We start from the raw sequence: 14862 nt of genomic DNA, 5'->3' as shown, positions 1-14862 counted from the left end.
GACAGCCTTTGTGACAGTGAAGCGGACTTGAATGACGAGGACCTTGAAGCATGCGGTGCAGTGGTGCTTCATGAGCTCCAGAGGTTGTCATTGAGTACAGAGAAGGGTTGCCTGCTATCAGAGGAGCTAGTGAGTGCACACCAGTCCAGCACTGAGCATATGGCAGTCAGGTACGGGTCCTGCATCCACCACCAATATTTTTTCCTCATGTTCACCGGATGTATATTTTGAGAAAAAAAAACACAATCACAATACGTGTAATTTGGTATTTTACAGATTCAGATTTAATTTTTGTGTGTTGTGTTTCTTAAAAACCTTGAAAAGCACGGGAAGGAATATCATATGTAATGATTAAGCTTGATTTTAGAGTGTATTAAAATACATCTCTTGATTTCATTCTCAAAGTAGACGGCAATATAGCTAAGTTAATGACCGTTTTTTTTTAAGACTGTGGGTGAGTAGATACACACTTTCAGTCTACCTCCACAAATGTAAAGGTCATTTTTTGTGTCGCATCCCGCTGTAACGCAGCATGGGTGAATGTCATGAGTAAATGAAAATGCCCTATCTATGACTTGCAGGCCTTTGTATAATGAGTAGTTATATTGTGAGCCAAATCTGTGCTCTGCTTCTCTACCCTATTGATTTTGCTTCAAGCTTTCCTGCTATTTTTCCAATCCAAAGAATGCCGTCTATTGTTGTCCTCCTCGACAGTGTAGATGGCTTTAGATCTTTTTATTTACTTTATTTGACTAATTTAATTTCCTATTTAAATCGTGGTCCTTATTGTCGTGTGTGGTAGTTCAGCCTTGACTGAAAATAGTTCATGCTGCATGCATTTAAAAGTGTTGAAATGGCTTATAACTTGAAAAAAATGTATCGCTAATTTATGTCTGTCAAATGTCTGACGCCACCCCCCACCCCCACCCCCACCCCGCCCACCACACACACTCACCACAGCCTCCCTCCTGATGCTGCTCGGCTGTGGGATCGCTGGTTCAAGCACGCCCTTCTGCTCAAGGAGAGCCGTGTCCTCAGCACTGAGCGCTTGGTCGAGCTGTTCGTGCCATTGCTGATAGAGCGTCATGCAACATACCACCACCAGGTAGCGATGGAGTCACACATAATACTACTGCACACAAGTAGGATGTGACGCTCCTCAATTGTGTGTGTGCGTGTGTGTGCACGTGCACGTGCGGGTGGATGGGTGGGTGGGTGCGTGCTTTTTGTATTTTTCTGCCTGTATGCATGAACCCCTGACAAACAATCTTTGCTGTGAGGATGTTTTTACTTGTGAGGACATTTTGACTGGTCCTCACAAAGAAAATGCTGACGATCAGCCCCGTTGCTTGTAAGGAATGTCCTCCTTGACATTTTAAACTCAGAAAACAGTATTTGACAGTGCCTGTTTGGACACCTTTGTGTACTGCACGTGGAATTTGATGAGAGGAATCCAATTTTCTGATTGGCTAAAAGGCAGGGAAATTTTCTGATTGGCAATTTCAGTCATTTGAAAAGATGACACCGGACCTGCACAGGAATGAAGGAAATGGGCCAGGTCGTCTGTATTAACACTAAAGGCAAAAGCCACAAAGTGGTAGTTAGTTAGTGAGTTAGTTCACATATTTCAAAGTTGTACAAACCTCTCTGGAAACATTTAATATGTGATGAACAATTGCTTTTCACTCAGTTAAAACTCAGGACTATAACGTGAAAATAAACAAAGAACATTACTGATAAATAACAAATATTTCATACCATATGACTTTTAACATTGAGCCATTCCTCTTAGGCTGCACGGATGCCTATATGCATGCTTTGAGAATCTCTCATGACTCCAAGCAGAGATCCTAGTGCAAAACATGGACTGAGAAGAGTTTGAGTCACAGTTTTGGTATTTAATATATATGAATGAGGTGCAAAATATTCATTTTAACAATAGACAGCAATGCAAAACCGTGTTTGAATATTTTCTCGTAAGAGTGTTTAAAATAAACTATATCCTCTATCTTTGCACAGACGTCCGCTTTTCTCATGCAGCCTGTGTGCATCCTTGAACCACAAATTGCAGATAAAAATTCAGTACTCTGGACAGTCTCATTTGTCCACTGCGATTTGTGTGTAATTTCATTGGTCAGATGTGACAAGACTTCGGGTAAATGTATTGACAGCTTGAAGCTCGTAAATAAAAATTCATGAAAAAAACATGTTATATTAAAAGCCACAAGGTTCAAATTGTGGCAAGAAAGTTGGGGACTTACACTATAAACATACCCGCACACACACACACACACACTTGCACACAAACACACACATCTATTAGCAAAGTCTCTAAAAAAAAAACAAGTTGGACAAAAATGATGGTGTTTCCTCAAATAAGCATTACAGGTGTCTTCAAACATTGTTTGTCTATTCAGAGGCCAGTCATCACTGCTCTCTGGTGACATAGTGTATAGCACTATGAACATCGACCAGAGGAAGCAGAAAATATTTTTCCCTGCACGCGTAGGCACTCTTATGCACACTCAGTCCGCTGGTGCTGTAGCACACTGCTCAATTGTTTTCTTGGATATACAGTGTTCCCTCACTTATTGCAGTTAATGGGGACCAGGACCCTGCCGTGATTAAAAAAAAAATGAAATCCTCTTCTCCATCCTTGCCTGTGCAATGAGGTTCACTACAACGAAAACAAGCGTAAAAAGTCTAATACAACCTCAGCCTGCCACAGCCACCGCTACTGCTTAGCTCAGAAACGGTAACAGCAGCCCAACTCGGGAACAACCTCCAAGCGGTGTTGGGCATGCCTTTGGGCGACGAATAGATCCAGTCGACAGCCGACAACTGGGTCTACCGGTACCCGGGTCGCTGCGGCTTTAGGAGCTGCTTTGGGACCCAGTTGGAGGGTGCTCAACAGCAACAACAACAGCAACAGCAACCACCACACTTACTTACAGATGTGCAGTAGTACAGGAAATATTTGTTAGTGTTAGTTTCAGACACCGCACAAACGTTGCTTTGTTAAAATGGCGACAAAACGGACCTTTGCAGACTAAGGAATTAAGAAAAGAAAAGCTTTAACGCTTGAAGACAGGATAAAAGTAATAAAAATGAAGATGGAGAAAGCAAAGCAAAAAACATTATGCAAGAAATGAAAAAATGAAAGTGAAAGTGAATGCTGATCGTAAATTTTGCAAATTCTTTCCTGTGTTTTTCTTTCTACACTGGCTATATGAAGTGTCAAATAAGATGTTCATACTTATGCACTATTAGAATAAGAATAAAGAGTACACATATACATTTTGTGTGTGTGTGTGTGTGTGTGTGTGTGCGTGTGCGTGTGCGTGTGCGTGTGCGTGTGCGTGTGTGTGTGTGTGCGCGTGTGTGCGTGCGTGTGTGCGTGTGTGCGTGTGTGCGTGTGTGCGTGTGTGCGTGTGTGTGTGCGTGTGTGCGTGTGTGCGTGTGTGCGTGCGTGTGTGCGTGTGTGCGTGTGTGCGTGTGCGCGCGTGTGTGCGCGTGTGTGCGTGTGTGTGTGTGTGTGTGTGTGTGTGTGTGTGTGTATCTGAGGTAAAATTTGCTATGGTGAAAAGTCCCCTGTTGTGGAAAATGTCTTGCTGCAAACATGATGTGGTTGAAGAGGAGTTTCACTGTACTTGACATATTTGAAACAAATTCTACAGCAGTATACGTATCTACCACCACTAATCTTTAATTATAAAACACTAGCTGGTTCCTGCGGAAGGCTGGTAAGGTGGTGGTTCGCCGCCCTCTGGGCGGCTCATCAGCTAGTTCCTGTGGGAGGCTGGTAAGGTGGGCCTTCGGCCCACAAAAGTGTTGTTGATTGGTTCAACTTTTTGTTCATCTTCATTGCTTATCGCGAAAATAAAGAGATGTTTAGCTCTACTAAATAACTAACAATTTTATTGCAATGCTTGTGGGTAGACAACATATTTTCGCTAAGATGCCCGCGCGATCGTAGTGAGCCAGTGCTTGAGCGGCGCGGTGAAGTAGGTACGTTTTGAAAAGGTACAGACGGAAGGACAGACCGCGTGCGGGACGACGCGCAATATATATATAAGATTATACAGTCATTAACATTCATCAGCATTGCCTTCTAGAGAGACAAATACACTTGTGTTAATTTCACTTTACACTCTGACAGTGTAGCCGCTGTTAGCCTCCAGCTAGCTCCTGGCCAGCTATCCCCTCACAGCCAATATGTTTATGATAAGACAATAAATCGGTATTGATGAGGGGGAGCGAAGAGAGATGTGCTGCTTTTTTCAGACAAGTCCGATTACCCCCCCCCCCCCTGTTTGACTTCTGTTGAGAGAAGAAATTTAAAAGCAAACTTTTAAGTGTGGGTTATCAAATACACCTAGCATCAGGGGTCGGTCCCAACAGCTTAAGAAATAACATTTTTGATACTACTTGGAGTTCTATTTGATTCTGCTTAACGTTTTCTGCAATCTGTAGTGACATACTAACTCTCTAACCGCCCTAGTGATAGCTATGTGATTTGCATCATTCGAGCTACAGTTGAAGTGGCGGCCGACACAAAGAAGGTGGGCCACACAACGTTGCAAATACCTGTGTGTGTGCACGCATACGGAATTTATTTGCGTGTTTAGTGCTGTTGGAAGGGAGCCCTCTTTGTGTCTGGTGTTTGATACCAAAGCCTGGCTGCCTCCTCCTCAGATTGCTCCACACATTGACCCAAACCAAAAGGAAACCCTGACCCATGTGCTAATAGCGAATTGCACCCTCTGCTTGTCTTCTTTCATTTCATACAGTATATTCAACTGACAAGCACAAGTATGTATTTATTGATTGATTTTTCTTAATTTGATATATTTCCCAAAAGTGAAGCAATCAGCTGGTCAAGATTAATGGAAGGACCAATTTTTCATTTTAATGGCATTGACTGTTCTCATCATGCACATTCAATTTCCATTGGGCTTTCTTTCGTCAGCCGAAATTTAAAATTTCAACACCACAATTATTACACTGGATTTTAGTTAGGTTTCATTACACACCTTTTGTCATCATCCTATTTTTTTAAATCCATTTATTGACTACTACATACGGATGCATTGTCACAGTCCGTGCATCCAGGTCTGAAACCGCATTATAAGAATTGATATCCACACAGTTGGTTTGATAGAATCCAGTCCCACAATTTCCATTAAATGTACCTTTTTATCCTGTGGAAGTGCTTTTATGTACTGTATACATGTCTGCCTTTTGTGAGTGAATTTTGCACACAACATGACTGAGGTCCATATAGGATGAAGATGTCACTTCAGTACCTTGGACACAATGAGAAGAGGCAAAGAAGGAACCAGTAGAGCCACTTGAAAATATGAACCAACAAACATAAGGGACACTGCCGTACGACTTAACTGTGTCTCAGTGCGTAAATGAAAGGCTGAGTAAAAATGTTCGTCCTGTTTTATCTCTTACTTTATGCACTCCCTCCATTTTTATCCCCCCATGTTTGGGCTCTTGCCCCTCTTACAACTGCACAAATGACAGCAACTACAATTTTCCATTCTCTTCTTAGGACACAGCACAGCCACTCTGGAAAACGGGATCCTGTAGCTCGCAGTTACACACTCAAGAAGCTCTTTGAATATTCAAGTGCTGACTGTTGAAATAATTTGTTTAAAATGCCGCGGGTCTGTAACAGCCCTTAGCCCACAGTACATTTCACAAAACCTGAGTAGAGAAGGAACAAAGTCTGATATCAGGGACATGCTGTATCAAGTTTTTTTTTCCTCCAGTAACATCAATTACCAAGTGGCAAAACGGTTTGTGGCTCTTCAGAAAATGAGAGAATGTACATTTGTCAATCTCCCCACTGATAAGAATTTACAATGTACTCTTGGTTCGTCATGGTGGGAATTATCTTGTTCGTTGTCCTTATCCTTGCTCTACATTCGCGCTCATTAAAAAGTAGCAAATGGTGATGTCTTTTGATGACAAAAGAGAAACGGTGGTGAGGAGGGAAATCACTGTGTGACCTCATGCCCCCAGAGATGATAAAAATCTGGTCTGAAGAGGGAGGAAAAGCAGTTTGTCTCACTGCTCTCAGCCAAGAGGGGAGATATGTGAAACGTGTTACACATTAACACCAGGATGATTGCATTGTTTGGGTGTTTGACTCATCTCACTGATAGGAAGAGGGTGTGTGAATTTAAAAAATTGTGATGGAGTGGGAGAGTGGAAACAAAAGTGAGCAAAATAATCTTTCTGTTTAAACGGGTGAGAGATTTTGGCATTATTTCCTCTTGGTGTTAATTATACACAAACCGCAGCTGCACCTCTGTGCGAGCAGCCGTGGCCCAAATAAATGAAATGCCTAATCGGACTGAGTTTAATTTAACACTTCCTTCACTGAATGGGAACAATTAATGGTTTGGTTTTAATTTGTGCTGCTCGCAGGCCAAAGTGCTACTGAAGACACAGCTTTCCCGGTCCAGTGAGGAGTGGCCCTCAGCAGATGAGGGGAGTGACTCTACTTGTTCTTCTGGCCCTCCTTCATTCCTGGCTCATGATGGAGATGTGAAGCCTGCCAGTGGGATCCAAAAGCAACAGATCCAAGGTCAGGAAAAGTGTTGTTTTTGTCACATGTATGTGACGAAAAAAAATCACTAAAAGATGATAACTTAGTTTTTTCCCAATTAAAGCAACTTACTATCGGCTTCATACGATGACCTTTTCTCCCATTTACTCATCAGTAAACCTGTCATTTTACTGCAATGTAGATTATTAGTGGAAGTTTTGCTGCTTCTCTATATTGAAAATTACCACAGCAGAGCACTAAAAGTTTCCATTTTTTTCTGAAAGAAATCAATTTCACCATTGAGCCTTTTATTGTGAATCCTTCGCTGCCTGGTTTTCATACAGGTCTTTATTCTATTCAGAGCTAAATAAAGACCTTGCATTCCCATTTCACTCCCCCCACCCCCTCCTCCCCGATGCATCTCTCTATGGACTTCCATTCCTTACAGAACTACAAAGTGCTGAGGAGGAGAGCCACGACGAAAGCCCTGTGGAAAGTGTTCCTATTAGAGGTAAAAAGGCATCGCCTGTGTCCCAGTATTCACACTTTCCTTATGTGGTGGTTTGTTTGCTTCCTACTGCAGTGAATAATAGGCCCTTTTACACAGTGGCGGTGGCAGCATGATCAAGGTGAAACCAGGGTCAAAGTCGCACCTGAAGAGTGATGCTAGTTCTCTCTAATTAGCTCCTACAAAATACTAGCCATGTTTTCGTCCCAGGCTGAGACATGCTGGAAAACTCAGAATAATGTACTCTGCTTTAATTGTCCGGCTAACAGTGGTTAGTGCAAGAGATCTGTCACAGGTACTCATTATCCATCTAAAAATGGTGTGGTAAGGCGGCTGCACTTGAAGATTACCAGCTGTGAGGGCATCCTGCAGCATTTGGTTTGCCCATCCCTTTGCTGCTCTGAAATGTGAAGTTCGCTGATACTTCCCTCTGTGACCAGATTTTCCACTGAGTGTTTTCATGTGTGAGAACCCCTATGGTGCATAGCCATCAAAATGAGTACATGTGAGAATTTTATTCATGCAAGATTACTAAATACTAAATACTACCGGGGTGTGGAGAATTTTAATATCCTCTGTATTTTGTGCACCGAAAAAGTAATCATGAATTTTACAAACTTGGAAGTTTGCCATTACCTTCCTGTTAGAGGTTGCAGGAAAAAAAAACATGACAGCTGATGTCTGTCTTGTGGGGACACTGAGATTACTACTTTTTCCTTGAATCAACAGTTAAACTGGTGTATTCGCTGACACATTCAAGACTCAAGTCCTGAAGCATGTTGGCTTATCAAATATAGAAATCCGAAAGTAGGAAACCTGGCTTTAAAGCAAATATTTGTGTGTGTGTGTGTGTGTGCGTGTGTGTGTGTGTGTGCGTGTGCGTGTGCGTGTGCGTGTGCGTGTGCGTGTGCGTGTGCGTGCGCGTGTGTGTGTCTGAACAGAGACAAAAGCCTATCAGTTACTTAAGCGATTAGCCATGCAAGAAGACCTGCCGAGTTCTGAAGAGGCATTGGAAATGGAGGGAGAGGAGGATGAACCCTCAGGTAAGGAATGTGATCCTCAGTAGCAAAGAACTGGGATACTCGGTTTTCATGACAAAATAGTGTGATTTTTGTACTAAAACAAACTCACCATAATTAATCACATCCAAATTTGAAGCAAATGTTAAATCTTGAAAATCCTTGTGCTTTTTTTAATTACATTTTTGAGAAATGACCCAGCCTAACCTCTCACCATTTTCGGTGAAAGGGAAAACGTATGCAATGAATTTACAAATGTATGTGATGCAACAGACTATTTAAATTGTATTGCTCCTCACTGATGCTCAATGGTTCAGTTAAATAATATAGTGCCATGTTTTTGTACACTTCCCTGTTACTTATTTGTGAAAGGACTACAACCTGAGCATTGGTGAGCCACTTCACCACAAACTATCGTCATTGATTTCTGGTGGATTTAATTCAAAGTTTCTCAAGGAAAATTGTATCGAGTATATCCAAATGAAGTTATTGTATCTGGTCTTGTTTGCTCTTTTCAGTAAAAAATGATTGCCCTGAGAGGTCCAATTGCTCCCCACCTCAAGGACCTTATCCTTGGTAAGTACAATAATAATGACAGATTTTATCTATCACGCACTTTACATTTGGATAACAAATCTCGATGTGCACAGTACAGCTGTGGGTTTTCAGACCTTAAAGCTGAAGAACTTTAAGATAAAACCTTTATTTGTCTCACAAAGGAGAAATTTCCGATTCACAGCAGCAAAATTATGAAGGGAGAGAGTAGAAGGCAAAAAGTATATTAATAACGATAAATATAAAATATAAATATAAAGGGGCGGCCCGGTAGTCCAGTGGTTAGCACGTCGGCTTCACAGTGCAGAGGTACCGGGTTCGATTCCAGCTCCGGCCTCCCTGTGTGGAGTTTGCATGTTCTCCCCGGGCCTGCGTGGGTTTTCTCCGGGTGCTCCGGTTTCCTCCCCCATTCCAAAAACATGCGTGGCAGGCTGATTGAACACTCTAAATTGTCCCTAGGTGTGAGTGTGAGCGTGGATGGTTGTTCGTCCCTGTGTGCCCTGTGATTGGCTGTCAACCAATTCGGGGTGTCCCCCGCCTACTGCCCGGAGACGGCTGGGATGGGCTCCAGCACCCCCCGCGACCCTAGTGAGGATCAAGCGGCTCGGAAGATGAATGAATGAATGAATAAAATATAAATATAAGCATATTAAAAATGGGTGAGTTGGGGTGAGTCCAGGTTTTCAGGACCTTCTATTCAATAGCCTGACAGCAGTCGGCAGGAACGAGTGGTGGTACCTCTCCTTCTTGCAGCACGTGTGTATCAGTCTCTGGCTGAAGGAGCTGCCCAGTGCTGTCAGGGTGGCTTGGAGGGAGTGGGAGGGTCTGTCCATCACAGCTTTTAGCTTAGCTAGCATCCACCTGTTGCCCACCTGCAGCCCAGGACATAGCCCTCTTGACCAGTCAGTCCAGTCTCTCTGTCCCGGGCTGAGATGCTGCCTGATCAGCAGACTATGCCATCATGAATGGCTGAGGCCACCACAGAGTCATAAAAAGTGTTAAGTTCCCTATACTGGGATTTCCTGTTTAAAATAAGTTGTGTGTGGCAGTAACAAAAAGGTAGGTTTCAAATAAGACAACGATATACTTGTTACCTTTTCGCCCATAGCCCCCCAGCGACATGTGCGGTGACTTTCTCCATCATTTCCAAGCTTCAGTAGCTCCGTATGTTATTCTGTATTATTTTCTCTCGAGTTACTTGTTAAGTAGTTTGACTTTTGAAGTTAGTTCCACTCCACTGGAACACGTTTCAGCCAGACCTATGTGACAAGCGCACTCTATCAGACAAACAAGGACTTATTTTGGTATTTTGTGGCTGCATTTCAATAGCTTTGCCATTAGCATGGTTTCCCGTTTCTCTCCACATCCTCCCTTCATCTTTGTGATAACTCCATTTACATAAGTGGAGATTTTTTTTGCTGCCATTGAGGAGATGGTTCATGGAAAACTTTTGCCTTTCGTTCTCCAGACACGACTCGTTAGTAGTGTACGGTTTGCAAAACTGTGTGCAACAGGTTTTGCACACAGTGCGGTGATGCGGGCTTAGTATTAACTCATTCAGTACCAGCCAATTCTAGACCAAGGCTGAAAAGACGTTTAAAAACGTCTTTGGGAGTGAATGAGTTACGGCATTTTCGGTACACTGAGCAGTGCGCACGAAAGGGGAGACGGCGACATGATCAACATGCATTACCGCGATTGAACATTATGGTCCAAGTGTCTACTTTCAGGCAAATTCACACCTGATATTCAATATACTGTATTTACTGTGCACCACCCAAAGTAAATTTGCCTTATAATCCGATGTGCCCTGTACATGGATCAATATACTGATTTCTTGGACATTGTATTTTAGATGTTCTGTAAAGCGCTTTGTTACAGCTGCAGCAGTTGTGAAAGCGCTATATAAATAAAGCTATATTGTATTGTATTTCCTTTAACATAGCGCCATGTAGTGGAGGCAAACGCAACCTCATCCACTATTGTAGCTTCTATTCTATGCACCTTATAATTCAGTGTACCCTTTATATGAAAACAATTAAAAAATAAGCCATTCACTGAAGGTGCGCCTTATACTTCGAAGCGCCTTACAGTGCGGAAAATACGGGAACTACGTCTTTGCTCTTGTGGCCGTCGAGTTAGTATCACCATTTGTTCACTCGGCAGTCGTTTCCATTACGGCTGTTTTAATTTAGTCTTGAACTTTGCAGCTTCTACAGGCTTGTTTTGCTGCGAGAGCAATGTTGCTTGTCTAGCTTAGCAGTAATAAGGTGGTAAATATGGTCAGGCCATGTCGCTGATTCAAAGTTTTGCTGAATGTCTTCTTCCCCCAAAATGCTCAGAAGAGCCTGCACCTCTTCTTCTGCTTACCTTTCTATTCACCTTTTTGCCATTCTTAAATATTTCAACAAGAGAAGCTAGCACAACTGGCGAATACTGTACACGAGCAGTTAGTAGTTGGCACACTCCTAAGTTCAACCAACCAATCAGCGTCCAACAGCACAGTCTACCCCCTACCGCCAAAGCGTTCCAGGTCAGGACAATAAATATTCCCATCCCCGGAATTCTATGAAAAGGAAGATCCTTCACCCATAATAAAAACCTATGCATTAACATTTTGACTACGATAATACGTTCTACCGGAACTTACGTAAGCAGAAATTCCCCTAGCCGTAACGCGGATGGAGGCGTAATGCCACGGGAGCTTAAATACACGCAACGCCCACCCGATGCAGATACAGATACAGAAAAGACACGACGCTGAGACAAGTTTTCACTTCGTGTTTTTCGATCATCAGATTCGAAACGACGACGTATAATTGAGTTTTTATTGGTGTGCGTTTTACTGTAATTGTGAATGATTTTAACTTTATTCACTTACGTCCTGCAGAACGCGGCACTAGCTTAAAAGCAGCACCCACTCGACACGACCGAAGAAACATGGTTGCTTTGCCGTTTTCATTCATCAGATTCGAAACGAAGACGTGTAAGTGACTTTTTATTGGCGTGCGTTTTACTGTAATTGCGAAAGAGTTTAACTTCATTCACTTACGTCGTGTAGATCATGTCATCGAAACGTAGAAGAACTGTAATGATTGGAGCGGAGCGAGGCTGGACACAAAGTTAAAAACATCCAGCAGACACTTGGAGTCGGAAAGACGCAAATCTACGAAACTTTAAAAAAACAAGGCATCGATTCAACTCCTGATGACAAGCCACCATCCAAGGAAGCAATGCAAATGGCAACAAAAATCCTTCGGTATGCGCAAGAATTACCAGACATCGGTGATCAACGGGACAGTTACTTGCAACTAGAAAAGAAAACTGTATGACACGCAGGCAAACATTGTCATTAACCAAAGAATGTATCCAACAAAGCAATCCAAAATACACATTTCTTTCCCAAGACAGAAAAAAAATGAACATTAAAATACTGTACGCATTTTACTGTTGTGATTTTTTTTGGGATACACCTGTATTGCAGTTTTTGTTATATAAACAGTTTTTGGACAGTATATCTTCGTATTTTGTTGATTGTGTTGCATTTTGTCAACGTACTTGCAGGTTCATAAAGGACACGTACCATGCTCATTTCCCAAATGAGGAATTTCTGTTATAAGGACAAATTGGACAGCGCAAACACAAGTCCGTACTCGAGAATATTTTACTGTACTGTACCTGAAGACCCGAGTGTCTTGTCGGAACTAAGGATGACCATAATGCAACCCCTCGGACCAGGTATCCTTTTTGTGTGCGGCCAAAGGGATAACGCAAACTACCAGGCTACATAGGGAAGTTCTGGAATTGGTTCCTGCAGTTTTAAAGCCACTATTGTTGTTATTCAACAGACCACAGGAAATGGGCCACCAGACACCCAAGTGGCTGATGTAAATTTGCATGGCCACTCTAATAATTCCTTGTTCATTTCCATAAGATCAAGGGGCATCACCCATTAACTTGCTCACAAAGACAAAGGACACCTGAAGCCCCCCCCCCCCCCGCTCCCCCTGTGTTGATAGGTTCAAAACTCATTTTAGAAATCCAAACCAAAACAAGAGCCCCAATGCTAACTCTGTGCCACAATGTATCTGCCTTTGGGCTAGCTGTAAGAAACAAACTGTTTATCAAGAAGAAGGATGAAGGGCAACTACTTTCAAGATGTGTTGACAAAGACGAGCATCCTTTCATTTTTCACCATTGAATGCATTGAAGCCGCTGAAATCAGAGCCCTAAGTGGACTGGTTCAAGAACATTTAATGATAAACAGCCTCATAGAAGATAACGGCATTGTGCTTACATTTGAATATCAACACAACTTCATCAAATCTGCAATTGACTACCAGGTCCTCAGAGCACCTCTTCGCCACAAAACCCATTTGGGCTCATGTAATGGCTGCATAAACGTTATGAGGAATAATCTTCTCTGATTTCATGTGATTACTGGGCAGCACGTTGATCCGAGGGCTGAAGGCTGTATGTCGCCGGCCTGGCAAGCAGGCGCTGCAGTCTGCCTATTAGCCCAGGAAAGGGCTAATGGTCTGACTCTATTGTGGTCCTCATATAGCTGCCGATGCCTGACTCTGCCAGCCACAGTGCGTGGACCATCCTCTTTAATAAACATGAGCCAATTTCAGACCCAGACCCTCTCAGATGTTGCCTGTCTCCATGTCATTAATTTGCATTGGAAGCCCAAAATATATGTGACTAGACACAACTCGCAGAACAACAACAAAAAAGGAATTGTACAAAACTGTAGTGATTTGGATTATAGACATAAATTCACTGATTAAATGGTGATTCATCCATGTTCATCTTTATATGGTTGGCAACAATGCTAATAAGTGACCCTAAATTCACCCTTTGGTTTCAAGTTTTCTTTTCTCATCTTCTTCTGGATGTCAGTTTGAAGCGGCCCACTTATTACAGTCACTTCTTGCACTTAAATGCACCCACAAGTGGTCCAGAAGCCCTGCACTCAATCAGAAGCATAACAGTGCAGGATGCTCTGCCAGCTTCTCTCTGTTTCACTTTGTCACACTTTGCCCTTTTTCCATCTCTTGGCCCCTCTTACTCCTTCCTTCAGCATTTTTTTCCTCTTTGCTAACTCCCTCCCTCTCTACATTATTTGCTTATTTTTTTTTTTTTTTTATGTCAGTGAGCTGATGAGGGACATCAATAAGCGGATGAAGCTGGACTCCAAATACAAAAATGTCCTCCCCTGTGTTGTCTTAGACAATAATTATGATTTGTCTGTTAAGCTTAGACTACAGCAGAGGGGATTGTAGTTTAAAGCAGAGGCTTTAGTGCAAAAAAATTCATTTATAACTCTTTGTGAGGCTCCTCATTATGTGTGGGCCTGATTCATTAAGTAATTGGTTTGCAGTTGTTTACATGAGTATTAAGGCCTTCTATTCAGGGCCTTTGAGAGATACAATGTGCAAATGTTGCATGTTATGAATGCAGAATGAGAGGCGGGGGGCCAGTCCCATTGGCCAAACACTGCACTTGGATGAAAAGCGAGAGAAAAGCACTGGGTGCTGCTTTGCATAGCAATGACCGAAGCCTTAATAAGCTTTACAGATTAAATACATGCAGTCTATACAAGATGCAAAGAGATACTCTTAACACATTTATGTGTGCTCATTTCACTATTATGGGGTTTGAGAGAATAGTCTTTTTACATAAAATGTGTATTGTACTATAACTGCTAGGGAAGCAACTGATCTGCAACCTTTATTCAGGATTTGCACATTACAAATCTTTTGCTGTTTTTTTGAATGCTGAAGTAAAATCACTTTGTGGTTGAGTGGGAATGAAAGGAATAATGCATGAAGGAGTGAGTCTTAATAAGCAGCTGCACTCCATGTAAAGACCACTTGTTCCCCTTTGTATGCAAGTGCATGCCACTGCTTCCTCTAGTGCAAAGAAACATTGTGCTCCTTTCTCCCATGGACATTTCAGAGACTACACCGTCCTTATTTTTATTTAGCAATTTGAAATACCTTTTTATTTTTTTTATTTCACCCGGTTTTTGATCGTCTGTAGATGACCACACACGCACTCACACATAAGGAAAAGATCCTCTCACCATCAGCCGGTGTTATTGTTGTGCCTAGTGCCTGCTTGACAAAAACCTTGACACAACAATTAGTGGTTTACAGCTTTGCCACGGACAACAGGATGTGCTCAAGCATTCGACCTCAAATCACTCAGTGTCA

At 42.4% G+C, this 14862-nt stretch overlaps 1 protein-coding gene across 1 annotated transcript in view; it reads left to right on the top strand.

Moving 5' to 3' along the window:
- Nucleotides 1–14862, top strand: part of kiz (kizuna centrosomal protein) — a 46346-nt gene that overhangs the window by 10853 nt on the left and 20631 nt on the right. Inside the window, exons 8-13 of the mRNA XM_052086844.1 lie at nt 6–170; nt 961–1105; nt 6442–6601; nt 7011–7073; nt 8012–8113; nt 8608–8665. Of these exons, the coding sequence (XP_051942804.1) occupies nt 6–170; nt 961–1105; nt 6442–6601; nt 7011–7073; nt 8012–8113; nt 8608–8665 (693 nt within the window). The remainder of the gene's footprint in view (nt 1–5; nt 171–960; nt 1106–6441; nt 6602–7010; nt 7074–8011; nt 8114–8607; nt 8666–14862) is intronic.

Source organism: Hippocampus zosterae, chromosome 14, assembly GCF_025434085.1.
Source record: "Hippocampus zosterae strain Florida chromosome 14, ASM2543408v3, whole genome shotgun sequence".
Taxonomy (NCBI): Eukaryota; Metazoa; Chordata; class Actinopteri; order Syngnathiformes; family Syngnathidae; genus Hippocampus; species Hippocampus zosterae.
Note: the sequence above shows the minus strand (reverse complement) of the source record. Positions and strands in the feature narration are given on the sequence as shown.